Source organism: Myotis brandtii, unplaced genomic scaffold, assembly GCF_000412655.1.
Source record: "Myotis brandtii unplaced genomic scaffold, ASM41265v1 scaffold529, whole genome shotgun sequence".
NCBI lineage: Eukaryota > Metazoa > Chordata > Mammalia > Chiroptera > Vespertilionidae > Myotis > Myotis brandtii.
The window spans coordinates 430,081-440,743 of NW_005369934.1; the positions used below are offsets into that span (position 1 = coordinate 430,081).

Genomic DNA, 10,663 nt, shown 5'->3' on the forward strand with positions numbered 1-10,663 from the left:
AATATTAATCTCCCATAAAAGTCCATGCATCATACTACCTTAAGCCACAGCAGTTTCAAATTTGAGAAAAATGAGTGTTTAGTATATATTATGTACTCTGTTACACTCTGGGGATATGTCCTTAATTTCATTCAAAAGAGATCAGTGGTGTCTTGAATTATTAACCCATTGACATTACTGAGAACCACAATGTAATATAGAATAGTGTGTTTATTTCACATCTAAACAGCTGTCATTGAAACACTTAAGATTCCTAATTTTTTTCTTAATTCAGTAAGTGTTTGCAAGTTTATTTATGTGACTATTATTCACACTAATGTGGAAAACACTTGCACAGATAAAGTGTTTTAGGTAGAAAACATTTCTACCTTCGGTGGCTTAAGCCAATCCTACAAGAGTACTCTGACCAATTAGTGATGCCTGCCACAGAGGCAACTAGTAGTAAGAAATACACTGGGAACTTGCCAACCCTGACTCACTTCATCCAGTTTCATGCAGAGTCTTTCCTTCAGATCCCCTACTGCATCCCTTCAAAGATCCAAGCAACGTTTCCCTTTCTCAGCCTGTCTTTCCCACTGCTGGGTCTACTCTCCACAGATGACCCTTGAAAAGCTCCCTCCTGGTGCAAATGTGTTGGCCCAAAAAGGCAGATTTCCCTAACACCAAGAGTTCACTGGATAAGCAACAATTTGGGCGAGAAGATCTTAAATGGTAGATGGCCAAACCCTGGTAGAATGTGGTAGAGCCATAATTTGAATTCAGGCAACTGAGTCCCCTAGTTCTGCAATTAGTCACAACATCTAGCATGTGGATGCTGTCATTTCTACATGTATTAAACTGTATCTTTGTCTTTCAGTTCATAATTATCTGAATCCATTATTAATAAAAGTAAAATCTCTATGAAGAAAATATTACAATTTATTATTCTAGCACAGCAAATGTGACTACATTACAGGACTTGTAAATAATTCAAAGCATGTGTGTTTTCTAATTAAAAACATATTAATAAGTTTGTTAATGAATGCTTTATACTTATTGAAAAAAAGGATATCAATGCTCTTTGAAAAACAATTTAAAAAATAACCATACATTTCATAGTCTTGTATTCCATATGGTCTAGTATTAAAAGATTAATAATATTTGAACATAATTTAATGCAGTGATCATTATTAATGTTAAAAATACACATTATCAATTACTTTTCTGACTCAGAATCCACAACAATGAATCCTATTAACATCCTGTGTAACTCCATGGGGATTCTATGGGGAAAGTTTCCATATATGGTAATTTTTCCCCATAGACTCCCCATAGTTTATACAGGATATGAATCTGCTCCATTGTGACAATGAAAACAACAGATTACTGAACACTCATGTGTAATTTCTGCTGAACAAACTACTGACTAACAATTAGGAAAACTAATACTCAAGTGAAATAAGTAATTTGAAAATTTAAAATTACCCACTGGGTATTATTATTCTATTTCTAGACTAACAAAATAAGTATACAAATATCCAGCAGAAAATTAATTTCCTATCTTACTTAGTTGAAAATATTCTCTTGTTACTAAAAATTATGGTGTCAATTATTAATAGGCAAGAAAACCAAAAGGAAATTTCACATAAGAACTTATACTGACAGGAGGAAAGAATAGGTGATACAAATCGAAAACATTATATGCACTTTAGCTTCTCAGGCTTCTGAATGACCACATCCCAACATAAATCTCTATGACCTATAATTATTTTTCCATGTTTGTGACTTTAGTACTCTATAGTATTCTACTCATCTAACGTCATGTAATATATTTTTTTTACATTTAGTGCTCTGAGCGCAGATTTAGAGGTAAATTTTTGTGACTTTTGTGTGTATCCTATATAATAAAAGGCTAATATGCAAATCGACCAAACAGCAGAAGGACTGGTTGCTATGACGCGCACTGACCACCAGGAAGAGACACTCAATGCAAGAGCTGCCCCCTGGTGGTCAGTGTGCTCCCACAGGGGGAGCGCCGCTCAGTCAGAAGCCGGGCTCACGGCTGGCAAGTGCAGTGGTGGTGGCAGGAGACTCTCCTGCCTCTGTGGCAGCGCTAAGGATGTCTGACTGATGGCTTAGGCCCGCGCCTAAGCCATCAGTCAGACATCCCCCAAGGGCTCCTGGACTGCGAGGAGAGGGGGGAGGCCGGGCTGAGGGACCCCCCCGGAGTGCACAAATTTTCGTGCACTGGGCCTCTAATACTTGTATTTGTATTTTTGCTTTAAGTAACATGAACGCATTTAATTTCTAATACAGTTAAATACTAACAGCCATATTAAAGTTGTAAAAAAAACATTGCTATTCCTAAATTACCTAGTTTCACATGAAACTAACACAACCTAACTAACACATGTATCCCCATCACCACTAAGCTCACAAAATATAATACTAATATGTCAAACATACTAAGCAAAAACAGCAGTCACTGATGCAATTATTTAATAAAAAGTAGAACTTATATTGAGAAGTTGTCCAGTTGTGAATAGCCATTTTTGAATGACCGTAGTTACAATGAACACCTCAACTGATTCACAACCAACACAATAGAACCAAGTTTAACCTTATTATGGGATGTCAACAATGGCCTTGAAAGGGAGCGTGAATCATTTGCTTCTCTATGAAAAAGATGCCTATTTAATTATTCAGTTTCTTGGTGATCTAATATTACCGGAGTATATTCATTTGACTATCTCCCATATAATGGGTCAAAATTTGAGATAATCATGTTGTTCCTGGAAAGATGGTACCACACTCAGTATTAAAACTGAAAAGCTGTCAGTTTTCAACTTAATGCATTCATAATAATGAAAATAAAAGGCAACAGCAGACCTTTTGGTGCCCATCAAAGACAAATCACATGCGGACACTGCATGTACCCCAAATCCTTTCCAGCATCTGGCTCCCTACCAACGTGATGTGAGCATCCAGAAAATGGCAGAGAAGACTTGTGGGTCAGCCACACCAGAGCGAAACAGAACTAACAACCTAACACATGTGTTCCCATCACCACTAAGGTCATTAAAATTACCACTTTGCTAGTAATTTGGTAATTTTTTTTCCCTTTCACAGATGCATTAGATATTTTTCAAAATTTATTACTACTCTAACAAATACTTGGGGGAGGGATTAAACGATACTATTTTCCTCAGGGGCACCCTGTTACTCAAAAGATAAGGTGTTGCTCTCTTCACTGAACTAATAAAGCAGGTGCTTTAGAAGACACATTACTGTGTCAGACCAGGACACAATTCCCACCACAACGCATCTTAAATGGCACCCTTGAGCCCTAAAAAATTAAACATGGGAGGGGAGAAAGAGGAGAACTGAGCTGGATAAATGCTAATTGAATAACTGATCATTATACTTGAAGTATTTACTCTTTGGAGAATAACTGGCTTTATTAGGAAGGATGGCAGCAAGGCAAAACCAGTTTATCTTAATTACTCCATGAAAGATTAAATTTTTCTCTGTTTATAACATTTTAAGAAGAAATTAAAATTTTAATTTGTTGTGGAATTTAATCTATTGATTATAAAATATCATTAAATCAAATTAAGTATCTGAAATATGCATGCTAATGACTCTTCTCAACAAAACTTTACTGATAGTACTTTCTTCTTAAACATAAATTATTCTCACCACAGAAACTAAAATTTCATTTCCTCAAATCAGATAAAGAGCAAACATACTACTCCCATTTTTAGACATGGGAAATTTCAGTAAAGGAAAAACTCTGTGAAATACATCAAGATGGTAAGAGAATTACAAAAGCCACACTTCCTGCTTTGTAATGATTAATCTACACATAACACAGAACACTTCCATTTCAAAGTGGGCCAAAATAGATTGTGGACAAACTACACAACTATGGGAGATTCAGATCCATTAAGTCAGGAAAAAATGAGACTAGCACTGTATCACTAAAGTGGTATCAAAAGATATTCACTAAAACTATGTCAGACAGCCCTGGCCATTGTGGCTCAATTGGTTAGGCATCATCCTGTGCACCAAAAGATTGCTGGTTCGATTCTCAGTCAGAACACATGCCTGGGTTTCAAACTCAAGCCCCAATAGGGGCCGTGCAGGAGGCAACTGATGGATGTTATGCTTTCCCATCAATGTTTCGCTCTTTCCCTTTCCCTTTCCTCTCTTTCTCTAAAAGTCAATCAATAAATAAAAATTTTAAATGATGTCAGACAGAACATTTATTTTTATTATTAACTTTAATCATCACCTAATAGAGAAACATCGATGTGAGAAAGAAATATTTATTGGTTACCTTCCGTACATGCCCAGGAATTGAACCCACAACCCAGATATATGCCCTGACTGGGAATTGAACCAGCAACCTTTCGGTGCACAGGGTGACACTCAACCAACAGAGCATTTATTAATTCTGTTGCCATAACTATGTAAGTGTTTCATTTTGAAGAACAAGAGTCTATTCTTTCAGGGAAATTTTTGGTCATTTTTAAGGATCCTTGTGTGGCAGGGGTAGCTGGGTGGAGGGACTTTTTAGTATTTAAATCAAGCACTACTATTTCAGTGAGATAGAACATGTTATAATGTGATACAAGCTACTGCAAATTCCTGACCTCCAAGGTCTGAAACATAAAGTCAACTTAAGCTATCCAGTATTTGAAAATGAAGTCATTGACATTTCCTTCTATTATAGGCAAAGAGCAGAAAGAAAATTTAAAAGAGCCAGTTACACATGAGTCTATGGCAACAGACGTCAGAATAGTGAATAGCTGTTGCTGGTAAGTAATGTTGACTGGGAAGGGTTGCCACAAGTGAACTTTCTGGAGTGACAGAAATGTTCTGTAGCTTTATCTGGGCAGTGGTGGGGTCCATGAGTGTGAACACAGATGAAAATTCAGAGCTGCACACTTTGACTTGTGCATTTTATTTTATGTAAACCATACCTCAATTTAAAAAGTTAATGCATTAAATACAAGTAAAGTACTGCAACCAAAATCAAGGGTAAGAATCATTAATCAGACTGTTAGGGAAAAAACTGACCTTTCCAAGATCTAGCACAGCAGGGTATATAGTTAACAAGTATTTATTCTAAAAATTTAGTAAAAATATCCCAGATGGTTTGGAAGATCCTTTCTGAACTAATTAGAACTTAAAAAAAAAAAAAAGCCAAAAACTTGCATGACAGTCTTCTGTCTTCTGAACAATATTCTGCCTTTTTAATAATCTGGTAGCTATGGAGACCAAAAGCTAACAGAAGTTTTCCACATAGCACATTATGATATTATCAAAAGATCGGGTTTGATAATCAAGAAAGGCTATGTCTGCTTGGTAAACCTGGCCAGACTAGAGTCCCTAGTCCAAGAATCCAAAGATCTTCACAGCTTCCATTTTCAGCTTCCATTTTCGGCTACACAAAAAATAAGACAAATTTTCCTTTAGTAGATATTTCTGTCCATACCTAGATTCCAACATAAACAAAATTTCATGACTGAAATGAAACTGGAAGGTCTTTGCCTTTGAATAGTCTGTTTCTATTTCTGGGATGACAATGAAGGGGACCAACAGTTTAGCCTTTTGGCATACTGATTTTTAAGCTGGTTATTAAGGAACAAAAGAACATTTGACCCTCCCCCCTTTCCTGCCTAAGAGATTCAGAGGGAAAGACCTACTCCAGGAAGGAAATCTTAGGATGTTCTCCTTAGCAGCCTCATTTGAATGGAGCATAGTGGATGGGAGTGCATCAAACAGGGGCCTGTTTACTAGATTACCCCTGACTCATGGTTTCTGGGTTGCCTAGCCAAAAATTACCTGCCACGTGTGTTCTGGTCTTCCTCAATTACCTGTAAATCACCCATTCTCACTTTTGAAATCTAAGTTCCCATACCCCAAATTTTTTCCTTTATCCAAATGTCATATATACCCAATTTTAACTCACTGTCTGGAATTTTCATGCTTATATGAATTCTTCATGAGCATGTATTAAAATTTTATTTTCTCCTATTAATCTGGCTCTGTTAATTCATTATTAGCCCAGCTGAAAGAACTTAGAAGGTGGGAGAAAAAGTATTATATATATATTTTTAGCCCCCACAATAATTCTAACTGTACCATTAAGTGAATTCAAAATCTACTTTTAAATGATTAGGAAATAATAGTAGCACATGCTGAATGAGACATTGCATCTCAATGTTAATGTATCTTGACCTTAATTAGGCAATGTGGTAATTTCAGAAATGGGAAGCTACCATGTGAAACAGCAAAAATAATCAACCCTTTAAAAAACCCAGTCAAGAACTGAGGAGTATTAGCTCTCTTGAAATACTAGTATTCTATTAAATCATAAGCAGTGCACAAATAGTCACACTGCTCACCTGAGATCAGAAAGGTCAAATTACAAATTCATAAGAAATGCGTTTCTTAAATTTCTGCCCTAGCCCCCTACTTCTCTCAAAGATTAGTGTTTTGCCAATATGTGATGTTCTAAGCCAACAGGTTGAGTCTCTTTAGAATTCTTAACTGTCACCTTTGCTTATTGATATAACCAAATAGTCTACAGACCCTGTACAACTGCACTGACAAATTATATTATTCTACAACCAACATTAAATAATCCTAAATTATTTAGACTGGTCATTATTTTATAAATAACCAATTTTAGCTGTCTACAAGTGCTGTCCAGCCCAGCCAGGCAGGGCCTGCTTCTGCACCAAAGCAATTTCATTGCATATGTTTTAAAACAGATATGAAGCCATTGTGCAAATTTAAAAATTCTTCTTCAAAAATAAAGCATATTTCGCCCAGCTGGTGTGGCTTAGGGGTTGAGCGTCGACCTATGAACCAGGAGGTCACGGTTCGATTCCCGGGCAGGGCACATGCCAGGGTTGCAGGCTCAAGCCCAGTAGGAGGCATGGAGAAGGCAGCCGATCAATGATTCTCTCTCATCGTTGATGTTTCTCTCTCTCCCTCTCCCTTCCTCTCTCTTTAAAAATCAATAAACTATTTTAAAATATTTGTAATAATAAGTCAATAAATTCTTTTAAAAAATACGAAGGAAAAGATTATAATGATACATTTTTATCCTTTTAGATTAAAAAAAAATGTAAGTCCTTCTATCTTTCCTAATAAGCACTTTCACCACTGATCCTCCCACTATCTCTATTAAGGTTTAAGGACCATTACAGAACCCACAACAACAGATCAGTGACAGACTAGATCCTATCAATTAACACATTCTAAGGAGGCTGCCTGGATCCTGTGTCCTCCCTCCCTCCTGAAGGCCTGGTTTTGACCACATTGACATCCCGGCCTTCAGAATGAATAACCCAGTTAAGGGACAGTCCCTTCCCTGAGACCAATTCCTTTGTAATTAGAGCAAAAATACAAAGACTGTTAATGACCTAAGGCAAAGTGATATACACTCCAAGCCAATGAAACCATGACAGCAAGCAGATTTCTAAACAGCAAGTAAGTGGGATCCATTTACTTACATGAAGATTCAGTGCCAAACATGGCTGGCTCCAGAGGCTGCTTTAAAAAAAATTAGAAGAAAGGGAGTGGAGGGAAGGAAGGAAGGAAAATCGAGGAGAGTGTATGTGTGAGAGTGAAGAGATGAGACTACACAGCAGGGGTCATGAAGACAGACAATGCAGTCCAAGCTGTGTCCAGCTGCCAGATTCTCCTCTTACAAGCTTCAGTGTTCTCCCGTGTGACTGAAAAGCAAGGTTTCCTACAGCACCAAAAACCAAAACCGAAGAGCTGCTTTTGGAAATCCAACAGGGAAAGGCAGGCCAATGTGGCTCTTCTGGGATGCGGTGAGGCAGGACTAGGTAGCAGCAGAGGCAGGACTGGGAGAGCAGCCACAGAGGATACTGCAATCCCCAGCTCTGCCGTAGCAGTAAGACAATAGCAGGGCTTATGCATACACTGATGACGTCAGAGACACTGCACAGACCAACTGCGCTGCTGAGCCAGAGGCTCCAGTGCCTTCAGGGGAACAGGCGATTCAAAGGGGAATTCCTTTGTCACAAAATGCACAAAACCAAGAGCCACATATCTATTCCCCTCCTGACAAGATATTCATTCTGTGATGTCAGACACTAAAAGAGAACTCAGAGAAATTTAAATGCTGGCTTTATAGCAACTAACCACAAAAATATCATGCAGATCGGGGTTCTTGTTTTTATGCAGCAAGTAGAACTTTTCAAGGGAAATAAGAACCAGAAATAAAAAAATAAATAATCTACCTTTAAAAATAACTATAGCACTCATTGGTTTTTTTCTCTAGGAAGTTGGCAGACTGATAGACCAAGGGGTGTATACTCAGTCACACACAAAAAAAGTGAAAATAAATATACTATTGCACAAACATTCTGGACTTATAAATACACACAAATGTAACAGTAAAATAACAGTATAACTGCTTAGAACACTGCTTGGTACACAGTGAGTACTCATGTTAGTGATTACATCCCCATTAGTTATTTTGCAACTATTATTCAAATGTGAAAAACACTGCTTTGGGAATATACTTATGTACATGTATTTCTCCTATCCTATTCCTTTTGCCTTATTTTTCTTCATTTCACCTAATGAGAATTACTGTCAGTTTCCAGAGTAACTCAGTCATTTTAAGGCTATTGTACACACACCTGTGTGCACCTGTGTGCAAGTGGACTTATGACCAACAAACATATTTCTTTTTAACCTATCCATGCAAAAAAACAATTGAAGGTATTAATATTTTGTCTGTTGACTCACTTGACAAATAAAGGTCTTCCTACATTACCTTTACTCTTAGAAATCTGTATTTTTAAAGCTATAAGTGTACAGACTTTCATTAGCATGTCTATCCAACACAAATACAAAATAAATTTTATTTTACTATTTTAAAAATGTTGAAATGTACAAAGTGTATGTTTGTTTATGTATTCCCATAATTCCACACTTTTAAAATCATATAAAGTAGGAACTTCAAGTGTTCATTTCTTCTCCATCCATTCATCCAAAGTTATATTATTTTTCCAAGATTTTCTTATGTTTACACAAAGACATCTTTATATAATACCGCTTTTACACATTAAATTCTGATATAAATGTGGAACTAAAAATTACCATCTAAAATATCATTAATAGCTTTTCTGGTCAGGATATATAGATCTGTCTCATCCTTTTAATGGTTGTATAATATTCCACTGTGTGGAAATAGCATAATTTATTCAAGGTAATCTGACCTTTATCTTATTGAAAATAAGTAAATGCAATGATGATACATATAAGATAAAAAACTTATTTTGTTGTAGAAATTAACAATAACTCATTTACTGAATGTTTACTATGTGTCAAATATTATTCTGATAACTTAATATTTATTAAATTATTTAGTCTTCATAATAGCCCTAGAGGTAGAAGTCATTATTACCCACACTTGACACATGGTGAAATAATTTTCCAAGGACACTCAGGTAGTAAGTGATAAGGTAGGATACAAACCTAGGCAGTCTGGTTCCAAAGCATATGCTTATAATACCTCTTAAGAAATGAATACATAATTACCAAAATTATATTTTAAGAATTCAACTAAAATGAGAGAAAAGTAGAATCAATTGAAAATGTGGAGAAAAAATCCTTAAGAGAGAAAGCTCACCAAAGAAAACTAAAAATGACAGAAAAGACTATGCCAAAAATTGCAAGAATTAAGAAAAATGCATCCCTCCCAAAATAATTAGTCAGGTCAACAGCCAGGGAAGAATATCATTAATGGTGTTAAAATATACCTGTAGGAAGTGGGAAATGGCAAATATACTTCCAAAGGATTGAAACTAGAATATTATTTTTACATAAGATCTATTTTAATTGCATATCAGATATTGCACATGAATAAGTCACACATGGATGTGGCCATCAGAAAGGCAGGAAGAAAAGTAGAATGAAAAAACTGTCCCTGTGTAAGAGAGATTTTCCACCAGAAGCCACAGTCTATATACAATAACTAGAGGCCCAGTGCACAACATTCGTGCTCTTGGTGGGGGAGAGGGTTCCCTCAACCCGACCTGCGCCCTCTCACAGTCTGGAACCCCTCAGGGGATGTCCACCTGCCAGCTTAGGCCCGTTCCCCATGAGGAATGGGGAGCAGGCCTATGGCAGCAGTTAGACATCCCCCGAGGGGTCCTTAGCGCTGCCTCGGAGGCAGGAGAGGCTCCCGCCACCGCCACTGCGCTCACCAGCCATGAGCCGGTTTCTGGCTGACTGGCGCTCCCCCTGTGGGAGTGCACTGACCACCAGGGGGCAGCTCCTGCATTGAGCGTCTTCCCCCTGGTGGTCAGTGCGTGTCATAGTGACTGGTCATCCGCTGTTCAGTCTATTTGTATATTAGCCTTTTATTATATAGGACTAGAGGCCCGGTAAACAAAGTCGTGCACCAGTGGGTTCCCTTGCCTGGCCTGCGGGATCTGGCTGAAACCGGCTCTCTGACATCCCCCAAGGGGTCCCAGATTGCGAGTGCGCAGGCCAGGCCAAGGGACCCCATCGGTGCACTTTCGGGCCAGGGAGGGACATGGGAGGTTGGCCAGCCAGGAAGGGACCGCGGGAGGGCTCCAGGGCATGTGCATTTTTCTGAGTGCCTATATTTATTTCTTGGCACAGA

The 10,663-nt window shown here is 37.7% G+C and overlaps 1 protein-coding gene across 2 annotated transcripts in view; it reads right to left on the reverse strand.

Annotated features, from left to right (window-relative positions):
• ST7 (suppression of tumorigenicity 7) overlaps positions 1-7,923 on the reverse strand; it is a 239,917-nt gene extending 231,994 nt beyond the window's left edge. For both annotated transcript variants that reach the window (XM_005877698.2, XM_005877693.2), the window contains exon 1: positions 7,509-7,923. In XM_005877698.2, the coding sequence (XP_005877760.1) occupies positions 7,509-7,530 (22 nt within the window). In that variant the 5' untranslated portion in view covers positions 7,531-7,923. The remainder of the gene's footprint in view (positions 1-7,508) is intronic.
• Between the last annotated feature and the right edge of the window lie 2,740 nt (positions 7,924-10,663).